The sequence below is a fragment of the Lissotriton vulgaris genome, chromosome 4_1 (genome assembly GCF_964263255.1).
Source record: "Lissotriton vulgaris chromosome 4_1, aLisVul1.2, whole genome shotgun sequence".
NCBI classification, from domain to species: Eukaryota; Metazoa; Chordata; class Amphibia; order Caudata; family Salamandridae; genus Lissotriton; species Lissotriton vulgaris.
In genome coordinates this window covers 695538189-695561948 of record NC_141691.1, presented here as the reverse complement: position 1 = coordinate 695561948, position 23760 = coordinate 695538189, and the positions used below count along the sequence as shown (strand labels likewise).

At 44.0% G+C, this 23760-nt stretch overlaps 1 protein-coding gene across 1 annotated transcript in view; it reads left to right on the top strand.

The window, feature by feature from the left end:
• Positions 1-23760, top strand: part of ABCA13 (ATP binding cassette subfamily A member 13) — a 2590787-nt gene that overhangs the window by 643954 nt on the left and 1923073 nt on the right. The window contains exon 17 of the mRNA XM_086964984.1: positions 11265-11378. Coding sequence (XP_086821110.1) covers positions 11265-11378 — 114 coding nt within the window. The remainder of the gene's footprint in view (positions 1-11264; positions 11379-23760) is intronic.

Here is a 23760-nt window from a genome sequence, read left to right as displayed (position 1 = left end):
CTGGAGAACAACAACGACCGCAACACCACCACCCTGCTGGACAACCTCGCCAACCTCGGTCTCAAGCAGCTGGTGACCACCCCCACCCACTACGCCGGACACACACTCGACCCCGTCTTCTCAATCAGCAAGGACATCGTCTTCAGCCACGTCACCGGACTCCACTGGACGGACTACAGCTGCATCCACTTCAGCTTCAAAAGAACAACGGTCCACCACCACCAGCAACAGGTTGCACGCAGAAGCTGGAACAAGATCACAGCCGAGCAGCTCGCCGCATCCCTGAGCCAGCACCCCCCCACCAGCTCAGCGAACCCCAGCCAGGCCGCCGACAACCTCACAAAGTGGATCAGCAGCTGCGCAGACGACCTCGCCCCACTGAGGACTCCACTTAGCAGACCCGGCAGCAAGAAAGCACCCTGGTTCACCGACGAACTCAAGAGCTCCAAGAAGAACTGCCGAGCCCTCGAGAGAACCTGGCGCAGAGACCCTACACCAGACAACATGACCACCCTCAAGCTCGCCACCCAAAAACACCATCAACTGATCCACGCCACCAAGAAAACTGCATTCAAGGAACGACTGGACAACAACTCACACAACAGCAAGGAACTCTTCAACATCGTTAAAGAGCTCTCCAACCCCAATGCCCGAAACAACGACATCACCCCATCTCAAGACCTCTGCAACTCCCTCACCTCCTACTTCCACAACAAGATCGCTGACATTCACAACAGCTTCAGCACACAACCAACGCTCCCCACGACCGCACCTACGCTCCCCACCACCTCCCCACGCGCCTGGAACCCAATCAGCACCGAAGACACCATCCGCACGATGAACACCATCCACTCTGGATCTCCAACTGACCCCTGCCCCCACCACGTCTTCAACAAGGCCGACGCTGTCATCGCACCCCACCTGCGGGACATCATCAACACCTCCTTCGACACCGCTACCTTCCCTGAGAGCTGGAAGCACGCCGAACTCAGCGCTCTACTTAAGAAACCGTCAGCGGATCCCACCGAACTCAAAAACTACCGCCCCATCTCGCTCCTCCCGTTTCCGGCCAAAGTCATCAAGAAGAACGTCAACAAGCAGCTGGCCGCCTTCCTCGAGACCAATGGATCCCTCGACCTCTCGCAGTCTGGCTTCCGGGCCAACCACAGCACCGAGATCGCCCTCATCGCTGCCACCGATGACATCCGAGCCCTGCTCGACAACGGAGAAACAGCGGCCCTCATCCTCCTGGGCCTCTCCGCGGCATTCGACACTGTCTGCCACTGCACCCTAGTGCAGCGCCTCAGCAACGTCGGAATCCAGGAGAAGGCACTGGAGCGGATCATCTCCTTCCTCGCCGGAAGGACACAGAGAGTCCGCCTTCCCCCGTTCAGATCAGAAGCCACCGAAGTCATCTGCGGCGTCCCTCAGGGCTCCACGCTCAGCCCCACCCTCTTCAATGTCTACATTAGCCCCCTTGCGGCCGTCGCACGCCAACACAACCTCAACATCATCTCCTACGCCGACGACACTCAGCTGATCTTCTCCCTCACTAACGACCCCGCCACCGCCAGAGCCAACCTACACGAAGGGATGAAAGACATAGCCGAGTGGATGACGACCAGCCGCCTGAAACTGAACACAGACAAGACAGAAGTTCTCATCCTGGGCTCCTCTCCCTCCGCCTGGGACGACTCCTGGTGGCCCCCCGCCCTGCGCAGCGCTCCCAAACCGACAGACCACGCACGCAACCTGGGATTCATCTTGGACTCCTCCCTCTCCATGACCAGACAAGTCAACGCCGTCTCCTCGTCTTGCTTCAATATCCTGCGCATGCTACGCAAGATCTTCCGGTGGATCCCCACCGAGACCAGGAAGACGGTCACCCAGGCCCTCGTCACCAGCCGACTGGACTACGGCAACACCCTCTACGCCAGAACCACCGCCAAGCTCCCGAAGAGACTCCAGCGGATCCAGAACGCCTCAGCAAGACTCATCCTCGACATCCCCCGACACAGCCACATCTCCGGACACCTGAGAGACCTGCACTGGCTCCTGGTCAACAAGAGAATCACCTTCCGTCTCCTCACCCACGCTCACAAAGCCCTACACAACCAAGGCCCAAGATACCTCAACAGCCGCCTCAACTTCTACACTCCTACCCACCAGCTTCGTTCGACCAGCCACGCCCTCGCCTACCATCCCCCGCATCCGAAGAGCCACAACAGGAGGAAGGTCCCTCTCCTACCTGGCCGCCAAGACTTGTAACTCCATCCCGACCCACCTCCGCCTGACCCAAGACCACCTCGCCTTCAGGAAGCAGCTCAAGACCTGGCTGTTCGAGCAGTAGCGGACCCCCCCTCCCCAGCGCCTTGAGACCCTCCGGGTGAGTAGTGCGCTATATAAATGCTTTGATTGATTGATTGATTGAATGGAGGTCAGGTGTTTCAACCATTGCTCTATCTTTGGTGTGTGATTGGGTGGGGAGATGAGAATTAATTCAGTTTTTTTTTGTGTTAAGCATGAGATGTTGTTCGTGAGCCAACTTTGGTTGTGTTCTGTAGAATAGCGTTGAGGGAGATGATGTCTTCTGGAGTGGAGATTTTCAAATTCAGCTGTGTGTCGTCCGCATACAGGTGATATAGGATATTCGCGGATTTCAATGTGTTTGCTAGGGGTTCCATTAATAGGTTGAAAAGAATAGGTGATAGGGCTGAGCCCTGGGGAACTCCTACCTTCACCACAGATGGCTGAGAGAGAGAACTGTTCATATTGATTCTTTGTGTTCTGTTATGAAGGAAGGAGGAGAACCAATGTAACACTGGGCCTGAGAGGCCCATCCTTCCCTCCAATAGGAACAGTAGGTTTTCATGTTTAACCGTATCGAAGGCAGAGGATAAGTCAAGCAGTATCATTAGGCACGATTCATTGCGGTCAAGCATTTTTAGTATGTCATCCATATCAATGCAATCCAAATTTCTGGTATTTAATATGTAAATTTCAACAACTTGGTTTCATGGGATATTTACAATAGAGGCTTGAATAAAGCATGTAGTGCAGTTGACTGAGAGCTTCATTCCGATGTCGGTGGGCCCGCCACTAACAGGCCGTCGGTGGTGGGCCCACTGACATCCATAGAAGCAGTCCGATCACCAGTTTGTGATCCGGCGGTCAGAGGTATCTGTTGTAGGGACTGGCTGCTGCTTTTCCGAGGATATCAAGAAGCAGAGGTGGGACCATAATCCCTACAATAGGGGCAGTTCCTGTTCAGGTACCGCCATAGGGATTACGATATCAATTTCCTTCTGCCTGCATAAGGCGGTCTAATCACCATGTACAGGCAGACGGAAAGGGACTTGGGGGGGCCCCCAGCAGGGCTCCAATCCTTCCTGAGCTCCAGCATGGAGTCCGGGAACACCCATGATGCCCCCAAAACATGGGTGCACACTATGCCAGGCACCACATGGTGTCTTGCACACAGTGCAGGGATGTTTCTAATCATGCCTTTTTTTCATTGAGGCTTGCACTGCGGCCCGTTTCTGGGCTGCAGCACAAGCCTCAATGCAAAAAAGGCATGTTTCTGACTCCCTACACGGCGGTCAGATCATAATTTGATTTCGGACCACCGCCTACCTGTTGGGTGGTCCCGATCCCGAAACTATGGTGGTCGAACGCTCGTCCGACTGCCATCGTAATCAACCCTCAAGCTTTAAATGTCAAGCAAACCATTTTAAAACAAAATCACCTCAAAAGAAAGAGTTGCTATTTTTCTAAGCAGTGCTGAATCCTCTCATCTAAGACAGTCAGGTCAAACAGAGGCTGTTTCTAATGAGAGTGAATCTTTGTAGATCAATGAAAAATCACCAATGCAAAATGTGTTCCCAAATGTATAACTCACAAATACTCCTAATATAAAATGTAAATGACATGCCAAACAGGTTGTGGCTGAAGGTGGCTGTTCAAAGCAAGCCATTGTCTAAACTGGTGTGAACCCAAAGCTGGTTCTGTGTGTATTTGTGGGTGTTAGTGACATGGGATCTAACACCAGACCTAACAATGATTTAAGAAACTTTAAAAAAAATGATTTACTCTCCGAAAAATATAAACAACAAAAAAAAATAAGATGTTATTTTTTTTCAAAATTCCATTTGAGTTGCATATATGTATTGCTTGCAACTTAGACAAAATCTTACCTTACACATCTTCAAATACAGAGGACTATATTTTTTTAATTAATGTGTGTGCTTGTGTTACAATAAATTGGACAATGTTTGTAATGTTGGGCCATATTATATGCTGCATGCCTGATGATGGATCGCACTGATTAGTGAACACATATGCTCCAAGTATGAAATCACATAATTTACCTCCTTCGATCCACCCCCGAGTAGCAACTGTTAACAACCTTTTGGCTAAGGGGCCCTTGAAGATGTGAGAATTTGATTTAAAATTGGGTACTTATTAAAGGATATCACATTTCTGTAAAAATTGCATAATTAAGGGGTGAACCCACCATTGGAAATTACTACACCACAGGGATAGTAACTCTCCTCCAAATTATGCACTTGCTTTAAAAAACTACAGATTTCTCATTAGCTCAGAAATCGAAATCAGGCCCTCGGATTGACCATCTAGTGATTATGATATATAGGATGGGCAGGCTGTAAAGATGTAAAATTGGGAGAAAGTTAGGCTACAGCTTTTTTTTTCCTGTGGCAAGTAAAATTTAGGTGTAAAAGGTATATATCACTCATAACAGAACTTATTCAATTAGTGCTTTCGATTTTAAAAATAAAAAATAATTTAATTGAAATCCAGCTCAATACTATATATAAAATTACAATACAGGGGGCAATTCCGATCTGGGTCAGAAAGCACTCTGACCGAGACGGATCGGGCTGTTTTCCGACCGATCCGGCCTCCTGCAGTCCGACCGAGCTAGTACGATTCAGCTGTATGCCGTCGGACTCGGTTCGGTCGGACTCCCATAGAAGTCAATGGAAGCCGGCCGTACGACGCGTACATGGGCTTCCATTGACTGAATGGGTACGTTGCAGACAGGTGCACCCCCTACAGTGGGTGCGATTCGGTGCCATCCGCACCATACTTGCCTGTGTTGGGAAGACCCATGGATTTCCTCCTGTGTCTGAGTCGTAAGGCTGCGGGTAACAGGGGGTCCGACGCGGATCCCCGAAGTCCGACTCCGGGAGCTATTGCAAGCTGGATGCTCCGACTCGATCTGGCTGTCGGAATCGAGCATCGTACTAGCTCGGTCATGAAACGACTCCATTGCGAGCCACGAGTTGCTTGTGACTGAGTCGTACAAAGCGGTTCGGACCCGGAAACGATTCAGACGGAGTTTTCGCGCTTGTTCCCATCGTACTTCGACGTCCGGACCTGTGCATGACTCGGACGGACATCCAGCATCCGAATCAGTGCCCTTCTGACCGAGATCGGAATCGGCCCCACAGTGTGCATGTACAGTTTAAGCCACATGCCGTTGGATCTTCTCTAACTAGAGACCAGTTTTAAACTCGTCAAAAGGCACACCTTTAGGTCTCTGTGGTGTTTTTACATTGTTTTGCAGACACCCAAATACAAGTCTCTTGTGCTCAAAAACACCACTAGGTCTTAAACTGCAATATTTGATACAATGCACAATCATGCATTCAAGTTTTTCTTTGTAATGTGTGTCACAGAGACAATCCATGGCAGACACACAGCGCTAGCCTCTGTGGATCTCCCTGCTCTGTGGACTCACGCTTCGCCACCAACTTAAGAGAGGATTTTTCTGACTCCTAGCTGGCCATGGCAGGAGATATGGTCCTAATCGTACTTGCCACACAAAGGCATTGAAGCCCATCCTCATTGAAGTGCTCGTCTGCACCCTCAAAGCGGTACAAAGAGGTAGGTATGAGGACATATAGGATGCAGTAACAGAGTCTGAAGGCTGGAGAACAGTTGCACCATGTGCCAAACACTAACACTAATGAAATTATATTTCTTTTAATGTATATCATCTTTGAAACTGCAGTACGTGGCTGGGGTTTAGAGGCACCATGGTTGTAAAAGACATTTATTTAAAAACAAATGCTTACTGTCCACAATTTCCCTTTGACAACTAGTGTCCATGGAGATGGAGAATTAAAGGTTCACAAGATTCGGGGAGGTTAAAAGCTACCAACTTTGTGAACTCTGCATGGATATCAGCATGGATTGTAGTGTTCAAACTGACCAAGCCCTCCTTTTGCTACCTTATGGATACTCTCCAGATCAGGACAGAGTCTATGAGATTCTGAAGTTGAATCTCATTGTCTGTTGGAAGCAAACAGGGAAAGATTGAAGATGTCAAGAATAAAGTGTGTTAAAGTCCCTTGCAGGCACTGATCCTTCCCCTGTGCCTATATAGATTTTATTTTGCTCTTTCAGGCTTTTACATCTCCAATAGAACCTCATGCAGCTTTCAAATGGTCATCCAGCATCTGTTGGTCTCCTCATCAAGGCATAAGCTGCTCTACAGGGTGCACTCTAGCAAACCTTTTCACAACAGAAAGTGCTCTCCTCCCCTAAAGACAGTCTAGTAGCACTTGCCTTGGACTCAGTCCCAGCTTGCGTCACATATCTGCAATCAGTGATCCTGGCCCTGGCACACAGCAATCATCCAATCAACATGGAAGTGTGACTCCTCTCTATTCAGCACTAAACCACAGAGCTGGCCAATGTGCTTAGTTGCCGCCTTTTAATGTAGGTGGCATCTCCATTCAAGCATGGCCACTGCTTAATCACGTCATGCTGAGGACCTTCTTAATAGCAAGTTTTACCGACGATGGAGGTTGATTAGTCTTGACTTGAAGAAAAGAACTGTTGCCCTCCACTACCTCCTTTGACTCCAGATTTGAAAAGACAGGTGGAAGGTGAAGAAGGAAGGCTGAAGAAAAATTCAGAGTTCTTGAAGGGGGGAAAAATCTATTTCATACAAAACGCTTTAAAAGTTACGGGCACATTAAATTCCCAGCACGGGCAGCAGAGAAAAGAGGATTTTGAAAAACAGGAACTGTGACACACCAGCAAACAGTTCCAGTGTCCTTTGTGGGGTTTTTAAAAACGTATTATCTGGAAGTAAAACATTTAAACGGGAAGACATTTTCCCTGACTCTATCCCAAGTCCCTACAAATTATATTAGTAAAAACATCTGTCACAGAGTCAGGGCCTTTATAAGGAAAAGGACCTGATCCCCAAAGTCAAAATGGTCACCAGTTGTGCCAGGAAATAATATATACCGAGGCATTGTGCAGTTGAGAAAGATTGTCCACCTCACAATGTGGCAACAAATGTTAATACAAGAGTCTACTCATAACACTAGAATTGTCAAGCATAAGTCAAGAGAAAATATGCCAAAAAAAAGAATTACCTGACCATCACAGTACTTTTAAATTCATGCAGAACCCTTAGGTTCGACAGGAGGAACATTACAGACAAGCACACTTCGAGACTTCCTCTGGGCTAATTTGAGCCTGTCCAGGTGTTTGTATTTATTTGACATAGACTGCCAGCAGATAGATAGAGGCAGGCGGGGGGAAGGTGGGGTAAGAGCACCTTGCTAGGAGAAGGCAGAGGCAAATATAAAGGGAGAGTATGGCATTGCTCACCAGATACTTAAACTCACTAAAGTGAAACTCTGGGGAAAGTAGAGGAATTTTCCAGTGCATGATCCCTGAGCAAGGAACTGAGCAACCTTACCCAAATCCATTTTGTACTACCATTGGCACAAGGGGAGTCCAAAACATAATCCTTGCTCAACCTAGCAAAAACACACACAGAGATCCCCCTTCTCATCTTGCACTGCACATAAAGTGAACATATGCCTTTCACTTAGATGGGAGTAAAAGGTACCAGTTAAATGGTTCTGGTGAGACCTGTTAAACAGAAGAGGCATTATGGGAATCTCGTCTTTGAAGGAGACAGGTAAAAAGGCCTGCCCCTTTACTAGAAGCAACGTTGGCACCACCACCAGGTTCACAAAGCCAAGGTATAGAAAGCAGGGGCCAATCCCTAAAACAGGGTTTAACTTTGGGTTCCCTCTCAACCTCAGAGTCACATTTTGGGGTCTCAGTCTAAGTAAACAAGGTGATCCCTCAGTGACCATGTGTGATTATCATGTTCATCTAAAGCTCAGTGACTGCTCAAAAAGAAGTAACGAAGGACAAGATTGCACAATATCTAGAACAATGCAGGGAACATTTCGGTCCCAACATGATATCATGGAGTGACCTAAGTATAATTATGGCTTACTTTGGCCAAGGTGGATAGAGGGATGAAAAAAGGGATGGGACAACCGAACTGGAGCCAGAAGCAAAGGGCAATAGTCATGAATCTGAATCTGATCCTGTTAATGATATAGCGGGCAAGTGAACCCATGGGTTGTGAAGAACCATCAGAAAGCCTTTGCTTTTAAGCGTGCAGCACATTGCATTCTGAGGAAATTAATTTAAAATTGATCACTGTTGAATTATTGATCAATTGCTATTGGCCTCCATCTTAATCGATTTGGGGTTATGAGTTATGCTGGAATCGTCCACCCAATGCATAGTAAAATCTAATTGACTTTTTTAAATGGAAAATTACAATGAGAACTAACTTAATTGTATGTATATACATTTTCCACATAAATGATATGAAAACCTGACTGGGTTTTACATTTTGGCAGGCTGGCAAATATAGCTCTGGGTACAAGACCTTCCTAGCAATTGACACAGTGGTGATGTATACAAATCTTTCCCAATGTAAAACCTCAATTCTTATTTACCAAAACAGAAGTTATTGGAAGTAAATGCTTGCAAAGTCTAATTATACACGGGTAAATTGTAGCACTCTTATAGAAGTGCTACATTTACAAGTTTAAGCTTAGGGTATGGATTACAGATATTTTGTTTTGAAGCACTGAACAATGGAATGGACATTGCCATGAATATGTACTTTTGTTGGGTAACCACCTAACACTTGTGGGCCCGTTTGCACCACCAAAATGTACACAAATGCTCTGTCAAATGCAGGAAAAAATACTTTTCCAATGTTGGAGGGGAGGTGAACCCTCCAGTCTTTATCACTGATTAAGGGAATGGGTCACTCCTTGAGGACAATTAGGGGCTGATTATGATGTTGGTGGGTCCGACACAAACAGCAAGTCGATGTCGGACCCACCAACACCTGCCCCTGTAGTCTATCCACCGCATTACGAAGTGGCGGGCGGAGACATCGGGTCGAGGGCTCATCTTCGGCTCTGGAAAGGCTGTCAGAAAGATACCATAATCCCCTGATGACGGCGGCTCTGCCATCGGGATTATGATGTAATTTTCCGACAGTCTTTCCATGTCGGGCCTTTCCGACATAGAGAGGCTGTTGGAAAATGACTTTGGGGACCACTAGCAGGGTCCTCTTCCCCCCTGGCCCTCCGCTATGTGGCCTTAGGGGCACCTATGGTACGCCCCTAAATACCCCTGCACCGTGTGGCTGCCACACAGTGCAGGGATGTTTACAAACATTCATTTCCCCAATCCAGCTTGTGCTGTGGGCCTTTACTGTCCACTGCACAAGCTGCCATAATGAAATGGGTGTTTCATCCAAATTATGAGGACGGAACAGTTGATCAATGGTCGGGCGATTCCAGATCGATACGTTATCCCGATATCATAATCAGCACCTTAGTCTCTCCGTGGAGAAAATAAAATAGTTAATAGCTTGAGTAATATTTGCACATTTGCAGTCTTCCATTTGTATATTTGGCCCTAGGCGAACATTGCCAGATTACTATCAACTCATTTAGGCCATGAGTACAAGCTGTGCTTCAAAGAATGAGGTAGTTACCCTACTGGTATATACCATTCCCAGTATAATAATTTTGAACTTGGAAATGAGGTGTAACATGTAGAATCAGTTGTAAGCACACCAAATTCCTCATGCTCTTGTTTATCTCCCAAGCTTTTTCTGCAATAAATTTCAACATGTTTGAGCTGCCAAAATCTTTCAGGGGTTAACATTGGGACTTTGATAATTTCACACAATTTAAATGTTTGATCCCTTCCCAAATTATTTTTGCACACACTTCAGAATTTAACCACGAGCTTATAATCAGGGCAATAGAATTTGACTGCCCCCAGCTGATTTTACACTCCATTTGAACCAGTGGATGAAACTATGCTATATTTGGATATTTTCACCACTTGAGCACATCAAGACTGCCTCTGGAATCTGGAGATCACTTTTCGATCCCCAGCACCGGTGGCAGATTAGCCCAGCACCATGTGACTCTGGGCAATAGCTTGCTTAATCTTCCCGACGGCCCCCAACGCCTAGAGACCCTTACGGGTGTTGCTACATGGTTGTACTTGTACAAACCGAATAAAGCATTTTGACTGACTTTTTGACCCTTACGGGTGATTGTGCGCTTTACAAATGTGGATTATTATTATTATTATTATTATTATTATTATTATTATTATTATTATTATTATTATTATTATTATATGTCAAATTGCACTGGTTGATTTATACTTTCTATCAATAAGGGTCAGTATTCCAAATGTAGACAATGATACTGTCTGTGCATATGCATTAGGGTTTTATTGCATTATAGGGATTATTAATTGACCATTACCTTACAATACCATCAAGGTTCTACAGCAACGATTCTTAGAGGGATATACTCCAATACTGAGATGGATCTTTTGCTCTGGATATAGGGGAATGGGCAACACCTTTTTTGTAAATTTACCAATTATATGGGCAGAAATTGTTTGCACCAGGTAAAATTATAGCAAAATGTATGCCCATTTGAACAACTAAACAGAAATCTTGACCCTACTAGAAATAATATGTCTGCCAATTTTTTTATGCCTGCCCTTTGCTACTTAAGTCCTTATGTGCCACCTATGTATGACATCATGCCATTAGCATTGCATACTGTTATTATATTAGTTTTATAAACTAATGTGCAAATATCAACTTCTAATCAGATATTTTCAGTTTGCTACAGCTGCTTCATTGGGCTTAGACTACCATAGCTAAAGTTCTAAACAAGTATTATCTTTTGTCAAATTGTTGGATTTATCATTTTTAGATAAGTACTAGGAAGTTGCAAAATATGTATCTAGTAAGTTGCATACTTCATTGGATCTTGAAATGTCCGAGACAGTATCAAAGCAACCTTTGTTCTTTCCATGTTTCTGATGTTGTTTCATTTCAATTTATAACCCACACATTACAGGCAAATCATATATTTGATCTTATGAAGAACTTGAAGATTTACTCTGAGGCTTGGCTGAGCATGTCAAAGATCTTTCAAACAACTGGACAGTTCTTTATGGTCAACAACCTCCAGGTTTGTAAACCCAACAAAAATATGTGTTTTATCACAATCTAAATTGAAATGCTGCCAAGGATCCCAAACCATTTAAAATGTTAAGGATTAAGCAAAACTTCAACAACTGATATGTTGCTTCTTCTCCTGGTGTGTGACAAAGTCCTATACAAAATAATACATCCAGAGAAGCATCAGCTCGTAATGTGAAAGAGGAATATTGAGAACCTTTTAATATTTTTAGCAATTTGTGTAGCACATGACATTGTCTGAATTATTTCTTGGTACTTGAATGTCAGTTGTTATGTGTCTTCTTATTAAAGATATGTTTTATCTACTTTAAAAATATATCTGGCTAAATTGGCAACTCAGGGATTTTAAAGTATGACTTGAAAGCAATACATATATGTCTATAGTTGATTGTCAACCCACTCACACAAGTTCCCAATAATGTAAAACATTATGCTCTGTTAACCCCTCAGTACATTTTGGACCTAAATGCTAAATATTTCTTGTCATTTTGTTAATTGAGTTGTATTGTAAGGAACTCGAATTTTTGGATTCCATTTGCAGCCAGGTTGATGAACATTCCCTTCTGTGGCAACTGTAACTAAGTAACACAATCCAAACACTAAAGAAGTGCAACAATGGTAGTACAGACAAATAATTTCACAAATGAGCAGATGCCTTAAGCAAAATCATTAAAAAGTAAAAATACTGTGACATAGAAAAGGCTCTTCCCTCTTCCCTATAATAAATAAAGATGCGAAAATGCTGAATTATTAGGACCACTTTTCTTTGAGTGTAAAGTGTGATGTGGCAAATTATTTTGATTAACCCTTTCTACCAGCATAATAGTCTGAAGATAGAAATCTTGACAGGGCAAAAGTGTAAAAATTATACATTGGAAGAAATGACTTTGTCAGCCATAAAAGTTGAATTTCTCCCACTAGGAACTTTCTCTGCCAAAATCAATGGCTTCAGTGGGACCTCATCCAGTTGCTGCCCAGCTTCAAGATTACTTCGGCTCATAAAGTCTTTAACCTTGCGGATTTCGACTTCCATTTCAGAGACTTGTTCCGAAGATAAAGTCTTAAAAAAGGCTGATACTTCTTAGTGTATCCAACCCACGCTCCTTGAAATAAAATGATGCCTGGATCTCAGTCAACCACAAATAGAGACTACGGATTAGGGCTTTACTTTTTTTTCTTGGCACTTTTTGACTTAAATATTTAAGAATTCACAACTCAGCTTCTCTCTATTGGAGTTCTGTTAATTTTGGTATCATTTTACTCATAAAATGTTTCTCTAGTTCTCTAAATTGAATGGGGGATTTCCAAAAGTTTTTTTATGGTTAAATGCATGTTTTGCATTTTCTCTATACTTTACAGATAGGAGACTCTATAATCGGGCAGAGATCTCCTTATGGTAAAGTATAGGGAAACATTTTGAAAAAGTTTAACTCAAAAATACATCTTTATATATTTTTAGGCTAAATATTAAGTAAATTAATTTTACATATTTACTTTAATTGTAGAAAAAAATAAAGGAAATACTAACACATTATTAAATAAATTTTGAATAAAAACTTTAATTAATGAAAATATTAAATTACATTGCAATCATTTTTCTGAAGTTTAAATAAAAACATAAATTCCCACCTAAAAATATATTTTTTCTTGTGCATGAATAATTATTAAAAGTGATTTATTGAATTAATTTTAATACAAACATATTTTTGATATTTATTTCTGGGATAAATATATGTTTAAAATGTTTCCTATTGTTTACCATAGGGGTACTCCGCAGCTGATGTTGAGATTGTCATGTGGTAAAGTATGGGGAAAAGTAAACACACCTATTTAAGTGAAAAATAAATATTAGAAATATTGTGTTGTTAATTATTAATGTAAATTATTTTCTGTATTTACTTTAAATGTATAATAAAATAAACAAAATGCTACACTACTAAAAAATTAATTTAGAATATAAACTTTAAATAATGGAAGTACAATAAACTAAATGAAACATTTTTTTCTGAGGTTACAAATAGAAAATAAAGTCCCACTTTAAAAAAAACATAGCATTAAAAATATTAGAATTGTTGCATAGAAGTTAATAACATTAATTCAATTATTTATTCATAAAATGTATTGTTAATTTTAAATCAAAAGAGATTATTTAAATATTTTATAATTCAATAAAACATATTCCCTATTTTTATTTCTTAGTTAACATTCAGTTATATTTACTTATATTTGTAGGTATTTTAAATAATTAAATAAAATTTCACGTTATTTCCTATGTGATTATATTTGTAAGCCTCTACCTCTATTATTTTCTATGGGAGGGTGTTGCAGTACCAGCGGTTAGCCATTTGTCGATCTGGACATACTACTGTATGTTTTATAATTGTAGCTTACACTCAGAGGTTGTGAATACCAAAAAGAAGTGAACGTAATTGTTGGAACTGGCCCTATTCTACTCTATGAGGCATTTGTAGAGCGCATAGCTACTCATTAGGTTTGACATGCTGTAGTTCCAATTTGGGAGTATGTAGCTTTGACATGTTTGGTGTCTTTGAAACTGTGACAAAAAGCCCTATTTAATAGGATAAGTAATAATAGGAAAGTAGGGATTTTGATTGCAATTTAAAAAAGGCCACTTTTAGAAAATTAACACTTTTCTGCCCTTAGCCCTTTAGTGCCTGTAGCTTGCCTTGGATCACATGATTGAGTATAACTAACAGTTAGACTTTGTGAATTCCTCCAAGACAATCACAAAAGGGATTAGGTATGTCTGAATGGGCCATCTGCTGGCAGGATTGGGGCCAGAGCTAAGCACACCCCACTTGCAACTCAATAGCCTGTGCTCTGCCTTCACACAAAGGGCCTAACAACCCCCACATTGTAACTGTAGCAGACTTGGAGCCAGAACAGGGGAGGGAGGAAATTCCATGCACCTCATAGAAACTGACTTGAAGCGTCTTTCACCTTACAGAACCAGTGCACCAGGGTATAAAAGGGGGACCTCATATACCAACTCTTCAGTTCACTTCTGGACTATTGGAAGGAGTTCAGAGGACTGCCTGCTGCTCTGACCTGCCGTGCACTCTGCTGCTGCATCTGGAAGGACTGCATTGTTGCCTGGAGCCTACCTTGAACCCTCAGAGGCCAATCCTGCTGTTTAGTCCCACATCTCCACTTTCACCCTGAACTACCAGAGTGACACCAAGGGCTAGTTTGGTGGCCTGCTTTTCAGAGCCACAAGGACATAAAAGACTTTCACCATCATAAACCCACCCCTGGACCGAGCCTGACTGAGTCCTGAACCCCCAAGAGATATCCTACCATTCCTGAACCCTTGGTCGTGGTGCTAAATGTGCTCAGATGGCCAAATCCTAACACTGAGGACTTAAAAAATGTTTGGCCAAAACTCCTCTGAGAACTGGGATTAACCTGCTAGCCTCTCCGCCCAAGGTGTATTGCCGGTCAGATTGACTTTGTAGCTTCTCCCGATATGTTGTTCTCTGCAGCAGTAAATCCTTTTCCGTGGTCATTCGCCAATGGGGTATCTGGCCTCAGGGCATTGTCTTTAGCTATAGCCCTCTGCCTCGTTCCGCTGGAGATTTTCAACTTCCATTTAGGAGACAAAGGGCCTTTTTACGAATTTTGCTGTCCTCCTGTTGACCCGTCACAACGGGTCCGACAGCAGGGCCACCAAGCATGTAGTGAGGCTGCCCGATGGACTACGAGTGTAATCTATGGCCGACGGACGGTGTTGTGGCAGTGTCACTGCAGTGGGCTGTTAGGCTCATAGGAGAGCCTTAACAGAAGACTGGGCCTGAAGCACGTTCCTGTATGGTGCTGCATGCATGCCACACCGTTCAGGAACAGTGCATGCAATTCCAGGGGCCACACAACATGTCCCCCAAGTGGATGCCCCCAGGCCCAGGAGCAGCAGGGGGCCCTGTTAGGGCCCCCTCACTTCCATGTCCACCTTCCTTTTCATGGAAGGCTCACCACCATGAAAAGAGTGGTGGAAATGGAAGTCAGAATATGTTTGGCGGTTCAGCAGCAGCACCGTCAGCATATTCCTGGCCATTTCCAGACTACTGGTGCAGCTGGATCCTTGGTCCCGGCGGAGCTGGCGGTCTCGTGCAGCAAAGCTCCCTCTTCGGACACCTCCTGCTGCTGTGCCCCACTAAACTTTACCTTCTCAGACACTTTTTCTGAGAATTTCTTCTAAGTCTGAAGGTGAGCTATGAATGTGTCCAATCCACTACGTGTATCCGAACCCTGCTCCCACCTGGTCAGCCATATTGTTTTACTTTGACCTAGCCTCACACAACTAGATGTACGTGGTTGAAGCCTTGATCTTTTAGATGCACATTTTTACTAAAAACTTTAAATATTAATAACTTCAGTTCAACTGATTAGATTTTTGTCATTTCTGTGTCAAATAATTTATTATGGTTCACTCCATTTTTCTAAATTGGTTTGGATTTTTCTTGTGTGGTGTTTTCACTTTGTTACTGTTTGTGAGTGGCATAAATACTTTACATAAACTAGCCTGACTGCTTTCTGTGCCAAGCTACCCAGGGTTAAGCACAGGTTAACTTAGTGACTTTTTGTGGTTTACCCTGCAAGGGATTGTGGCTATTGCTTGACCAGGGCTCATCACCAGCCAACCAAAAACCCAATTTCTAACCTCACTCAAAAGTGTAAACTTTTTCAAATGCATAGGTTACTTTTGTAAATCAGGCCCAAAATTTGCAAATACCGAAAAGTAGTATACTTTCTCAAAAGTGTCAATGTATTCAAAAGTGTAAGTGAAGTAAGTTTATAAATCAGGCTCTACATCTGAAATGTTTCAGCACAGAGGACTCTCTATTGGCTAATGATGAAAGAAAGATCTAATTTATAGACTTCAAGACTTATCCAAAAGGCTTTAAATGGCCACTTACTGAAAAACGTAATTAACTTTGTTTAAGCCTTTGAGAAGCATTCCATCAGCAAGCCTGAACCTACTCACGATACGACCAAGCAGAAACATGAGATTTGGTGAAATATCTTTTCAAGCCCGTTACACCTTACTATGGAATACCTTATCTCTTCAACTAAGACTCAAAAAACTCTTTCTCAAAATGAAAAGGAGTTTGAAAATATGCTTCTTTATTCAGTCCTCTAGTTAGATTCTTATCTTTATGGTGAATTGCCTTGCACCTGCCAAGTGATTAACATTGCTTTTGCTACCAGTTAGGCATGTAATACTGTTAATATGTCACTAGCATCTCAGGTCAAGTGCTAACGCCCCATAATTTATCCAATCCATGGCTTTAAGATCGATCAGCTACACATATGGAGACGAGACCCTACAGGCAGATTCCATCCCACAATTTGACTTTTGCGTGTGGTCATTTCTTTGTTTAGCCTTTACTTCCCTCCTGTTGAATTCCTACTCCAGGTGCTCACTGAAGCTGCATGGTTGCACTAGGTGCTTTAAAATCCCAAAATAAAACCACGAATAACAAATAAGGTGTTCTGGCAACATGCTAAGACTGATTCTTCCTAGAGAGCCACTGATGAGTTAATCAGGTATGCTCTGGCAAAGTTATTTACTCCCTTGTGCTCCTGGTAGCTTGACACATTTTGTAGTCCTCAGAAGATATACACAGCACTTGGAAAGAGATGGGTGTTTTCCCTGAACTCTTTAGTAAACTTGATTTGTGCAGACAGCCACTATATTTCTCTATAAGAGAATGGGACTGACAGACTACTGTACTCTCCATTCATTTCTAGGCACCAACCTTGCATTTAGATACATTTTTTGTCTTGGTCAAGCAACTAGGCATACATAAAATGGGAGATGGAAAATTCCCATGCAGATGTTTTCTCTTGGTTTTACCCAACTCTTTGGGTCATTCCGTCATGACCAACAATAAACCAGGAGTGGGTTAAAGGATATTAATACATTGAACTGGCCTTTCTACAGACCTAACAGCCCTTGGTGTGGTCATTCTGTAAATATTTTGCCTTATAACATCCTGTTTGCTGAAATTAGTTGTGTTGACCCTAAGAACTCTATGCTCTGTACCTCTGCTAACCAGTGCTACAGTGCTAGTGCTCAGTTAGACATGGTAAATTTAGTTTTGACTTGATGGGCACATTTAATTTAAGAGGTGCAACTTGTACCCAGGGCCTGTAAATTAAATGCTACTAGTGGGACTGCAGCACCTATTGTGCCACCCACATAAGTAGCCCTTTAAAACATGCCTCAGACCTGCCATCACTGTATTTGTGAATAAAACTTTTGCCAGGCCTACACCTACCTTTTTATTACATACAAGTCACCCTTAATGGAAGCCCTAAACAGCCCGTAGGGCAAGGTGCAGTGTATTTAAAACGTTTTACTTGAAGTTTTACATGTACTGTTTATGAAAAACTGCTCAATTCATTTTTTATTAATGAGGCTTAGCTGTCCCATAGGATTACAATGGATTACCTCATACCCTTAATAAGGGTTAACTTTTGATTGGGAACAGGTAGAGAAGTCATGTTTTGTCTCAAAAGAATTGTAATGTTAATCCTCTTGAATGGTAGAGTTGTTTTTAAGAGACAATTCTAAAAAAAATGCCACTTATAGAAAGTTGGCATTTTATTGTCCTAACCATTTGGTGCCACAGCCTGTGTACTGGGTTACATGATTGTGAATAGAGTGGCAGTTGGCATTTCTGTATTTCTCCCAGAAAGTGAGACAGTGATGTCGTCACAGTGGGCCATCCTCCCAGGATTGGAAGGGAGAAGCTGTTCCCTGCCCCACTTACATTTCAGAAGGGGCTGCCTGGCCTCCTGCGCATAGGCCGTTCCCCTTAGACACTAAAAGCACAAAGAAGAGGCTGTAATGGCGACCAGATCCAGGGGCTAAACACTGCAGAGCCGATTGACGCAGAGCTCGAAGACACAGTCGCACTCCCTGCCTGATTCCCCTGTGTTGTGGCTGGAGGAAAAGAGAGATACCGGGCCTCCTGTGTCGGGCCCCTGCGCATGAACTTCTCTTGTTAACAAACTGCAATCACAGAGGGGGGACAAGTCACAGGTTTTGAGGTGAAGAAGACCCCAAGTGGAAGAACCTTTGTTCAGATTGAGGCAACAAACATTACAGAGCTTGAGTCCACACACGGGTGAGAGGGACTGTGTGTGGGCGTTAGCGGGCAGTGCAGGGGGCTTGGCCCGGTTCCCTGCCTGCTCCGGGAGAAGAGCCATGCCAAGAATAGTGAAGGGGAGGTAGGACCCTTCACTCAGATGGTGGATTGAGCAGCTAGGATACCTGGGGAGGGAGAGCCTGATCACTGTGGTCTTCTGGGCTCCCAGAACCACACTGAGACTAAGGGAAAGGGACACCCTACAGTGGAAAGGGACACTAATGAGGGGGTGAGACTACACAACAGGCGCTTAGGGCGACATATTGGAGATCTGAGTAGTCCCCCACCCCAATGAGACGGACAAGAAGAAACGACACCGATAATGATAGGAGAGTAAAGGCCTCAAATTACCACAAAAGTGATCCTCAGGGGAAACTAGCAATTAGAGGCTCTTAGGGTCCAACTACTGAGGAGGCTGTCAGCGCCACGATACCGGGGACGATCGGTACCCTCTGAATGATCGTGCTGCAACAATTACAGAAAGGGTGTGCATTGAGTCCTGGTAGAACTCAAAACAGTGACAACAGGCCGGGGGCAAAAGAAAGAGAGGTGAGTCCCTGACGCTACACAAGACTAAGCACCAAACACGGAACCTGTATAACAAAATACTTGAAATATAAATGAAACTCACACAAGGGGAGACCAGTAAACTGAGGGATAGAGATATTGAGGCATGCAGGTAGAGGAACTTGAGGCAGAGAGACTCCCAAAGGTGATCGCAAAACCATATGAGAGGCTCCACCCTGGGCTGGGCTCACTCATCAACCAAGTGTATTGTTGCCCACGGCAGACACCAGAAACCTATCTCCTGCGCCTGCTCTGCGCTGAGCAAGACACTCCAGCCACAGAGCAGAAACCGAATAAGGGAATCAGACACCTAAAGGAATTCAATAGCAGTAACTTAACTACAGATATCCCCTGCTCAAGACACCAAATATCTATCAACTGTTACAAGAAGCCAGGATCAGGAGGGAACGGGTGAAGAAGAAGTGTGGGAGATATTTCTGTACCACTATACCCCTTACAAGTTTATGATGGCGAGAGTAAAAAGATCCTAAAACGCGAAAACAGGGCAAGATGGCCAAATACACTAAAGTACTGCCGACCACCGGAGACAGAGGGAGAACCCCAGGGCCGGCCGGACAATGCGGACCTCCTCCAGGCAATTCATGCTCCCAGAGAGGCCACCAAGTGGAAGATGGCAGAAATACAATCAGAAGTGACCCTATTCTACCTGAATATTGCGTAACGTCTCTGACAAAGTAACAGAAGCAAAAACCTGGATTTCAGAAGTAGAAGATGTGTTGCACAGCTTAAAAACTGACATCTCCAGCATAAAGGCAGCCATGAGAGAGGTGAAATGGAAGTGGATGACACCGAAAATAGGGCAAGGAGAAACAATCTGAGATTCAAAGTATTTCCGGAGGTAACAAAGGGGTCGGAACCTGGAGCCTTTTTGTGGGCGTGGATCAAGGACTCCCTCCGGGATACAAGCTTCTCACCTTGTTTTATAATCGAACGAGCCTATAGAATGGTGACTGCGAGGCTACCCACCCCTTCCCCCCCTAGGCTGCTGATTGCTTGATTTCTGAACTTCCAAGATCGGGACTTGATTCTCAGAGACTCGCAGCGAGTGGGTGAAATCAAACATGCAAAAGCGAAAATAATGATCTTCCCTGACTACTCACGTGAAGTTCAGAAGATGCGGTGCACATTTGGTGCAGTAAAAGTGAAGCTGAGAGCCCTACAACTGCAATAGATGAAGATTTCCCTAGCTAAAATAAAGGTCCTCTTTCAGGGCAAATCTCATTCTTTCAGACCCCAGAATAGGCATGGGCCTGGATTGAGGAGCATCCCCCTTCAAGGCGAGAAATAGGAACCACTGGTGCGACATGTGGGGACACTCCGAGAGTAGCAGATCCCAAACAACAAAGGAAAAAAAAGAGATGCATTCCAACAGGACTGCGCAGAACCCGCATGTGGATGCCACTGAAGAGGACCCCCTGTACACTGAAGAGAGGGAAGAGATCGGACTCTGAAGGGGACCCTACACAAACCAAAGCCAGCAAATTATGCTGCGATCAATGGGAAACTCCCCACTCTGAACTTTCAGATAAAGAGTACCTCACTGATACAGACAATGACCATCCGCTCCTTAGAAACATTAATTGCCTGGAAAAATTTGACACCGAAAAAAGAAACCCAGAGACGCTGCACCAGCGGCCAGACAAGACCGGCAAAGAAGGTCTAGATCTGGCTAAGCCACAGGAAGAAAAACAGTAACCGGCTTAGAAGCCCCCACAGATAGTACTACGTTTAGTCTCAATGAGCGAAATGACTCCATTGAAGTTTATATCCTTTTGCCTGTTTGTATGATATAATATGATAGATAGGGAATGGGGTGGGACTACTGAACTATCAGGCTATACCTGCGCCAGGTTGTCATGTTGAAAGTTCGAAGGGTGGGAAGTGGGAGAGTGTGGGGCGGGGGAGTAAGTTGAGGGCACAAGTAGATTTGTAGTAGGAGATCCAGAGTCATAGATAGGGATAAAGTAGAGGAAACAGGTGGGACTGCCCTCCCGAGAAAAGGGGGAGAAAAAGAACCCGTACATAATGGGTGACGAAGAATATACAGCCTTGACATGTAATGTCAACAGACTAGGAAGCAATGTCAAGAGAGGGCTAGTTACTAAATATCTCAAGAAACTCAAGCCAGACATTGTCTTCCTACAGGAAACTCATTTGATGGGCACGCATTGTGCTTTTTTAGGTAGGGGTACATACACCACGCTCACACACGCAGGATTTTCCTCCGGAGAAAAAGGTGTTGAGGTGCTAATTAAGAAAACACCTCCCTTCCACACAACGAAGACGTGAAATGACCCAAATGAGACTTTTGTGGCTGTCCAGGGCACATGGGAATGGAGGGAGCGGACCGTAATTAGTGTTTATGCCCCGCCATGACTGCAAACCCAGACATTAGATGGTAGAGTACTTGGCGAGAGAACTCTCCGACCACTCACCACTTTGGCTAACGATATGCAGGAGGAGGAACAGACATCGCTCAGAATGGAGGTTGAATGCGTGGGAACTACACAACAAAACACTCCAGGGAGTAATAAAAGCTGAGACTGAGCCCTTCTTTAGTGAAAATGAGAGCTCTGTGCCCTCGGCGACAACTAAATGAGAGGCCTATAAAACAGTAATACAAGGTAGGATGCAGGATGATATAGCACAGAAAGGGCATAAGGAGGCCCATTAATAGGAGACACTAGAAAGAAAGCTCTTACAGCTTGAGATAGATGTAGACCCAGATGTGGACATGGCCTGGCTGCTCCAAATCGTACTTACACGCAGAGAACTCTGAGCATTGACAAAGAGGGAGGTACAGGCCTTGCATCATCGACTCTATGAGTCAGGAGACAGGGCAGGGAAACTGCTGGTTTTGCTAGGCAGGAAGGATAGAGAGGCAAGATGGGTGGCCAGGATACATGAAAATGAAAAGGTACATATCACAGCACACCATAGCAGGGATGCTTCCCTGCTTCTATATGGGGCTTTATGATGCCATGCTACTAGCAGAGCAGTCACATATAGCTGCCTACCTTAGGGGAATAGAGATTCCCTCCTTGGCCCAAGAAGACCGGGAAGTCCTATACGAGGATATTACCCTGACAGAAGTATTAAATGCAATCAGCAGACAAAAATCAGGGAAAGCCCCAGGTCCAAACGGTGGCCGTATTTCCTCTTAGGCAGCCGAAATATTCGGCAGCCTAAGAAGAAATACGGCCACGAGAGAATCTCCAACATAGGACAATTGATGAAATCCTATACAAGTGCCGCCTAGAGAGTGAGATAGCACGATTTATCTGCAAAATCACTGACTGAGGGGGAAAAGAACACATTCCTCGCAGGAAAGCCTACCTAGAGAATTTTAAAAATCTGACTAGAAGTGACATTGAAATAAAAACGTGGGCTACCAGTGGAGTACTAAGATCATTGTCTTTTAACCGCCCTGAGGAAGGTGGTGCAAATATGCAAGATCCACCGAAACACGTCGGCATGTATTAACCCTTGTGGTTTTTAAAATATTTTGTATCTTGTTTGTATGATATTTTGTTTTATATTGATGAATTTGTTTGAGGCAGCAGTTCATATACCGGAAAGCAATTGCAAAAAACTGACTGTTATCGGCAGATGTCTTTTTTAGAAAAACATATATTTTTTATAATAAAACACTGAATGAAATACATATACCTTGGCAACGTTATGTTTTGACTAATGTTTAGATTGTTAGTGCCTTGGTGGTTCTACTTATATGTGGGGTCTTGATAACTATGTGGAATGATTGTTGTTAAATCTAACCAGGAGTGAATTTAGGTGAGCAGGATAACTGCAACAGATTAGTTGTGAGACAAAATCTATTTTAGATACCACCAAGGGAATCTTTTTGTTTTACTTGTGTACTTACCCTGTTCCCTTGGGGCTAAAGGGTTACTCTCCTTTCTTAGACATTGCTAGAGGGGCCCCAAACAACCAAAAAACTAAACTTGGAACTTTTAACATATATTCAACTGAAAAGAACGAACAGAAGACGGGACCTACCTGCTCGCCAATTTGCCTAAGGTGCATTGCCAGTCAGCCAGAGTTTGCGATACCGCCTAGTTCTTTTCCGCAGCAGCAGATCTTGTCCAGTGTCTCCTCTTCGGAAGAGTGTCTGGCCTCTAGAACTCCTCCTCAACTGCAACCTGCAGGTTCTTCCCACTGGAGATTTTCGACTTCCAAAAGGGAGATGTCCTAGGTTGGGAGAGGGTGGAGGGGACGGAGTAGAAGATATGGAGTCAGAAACTCTTAGAAAAGTTTTAAGTGAAGGTTTTATTTTGATATAGGATTTACGCCTTCTGCTAGCAAGTCTCTCTCTGGTAGAAGCTTCTGGGTCGAGGGGTGATCTTCTCGAGGAGTCCAGCGTTCAGGCTCAGACGGCCGGGCCTCACGCCGATCTGGAACAGTCCAAGAAAAAGAACAGAGAAAGGACGATATTAGAATACGGCTTTTGGGGCTAAGAAAAAGGGCCGGGAGTGAAGGAAACCTTGGTGCACAGTGTACTAGCTAACTGACGTGAGGAGTGCTCGTGATAGGTACAGGGAGTTCTCTTTATGCGCAGCTGTCACCGTGCAGGTCACTCGTTAGGCTTTCGCA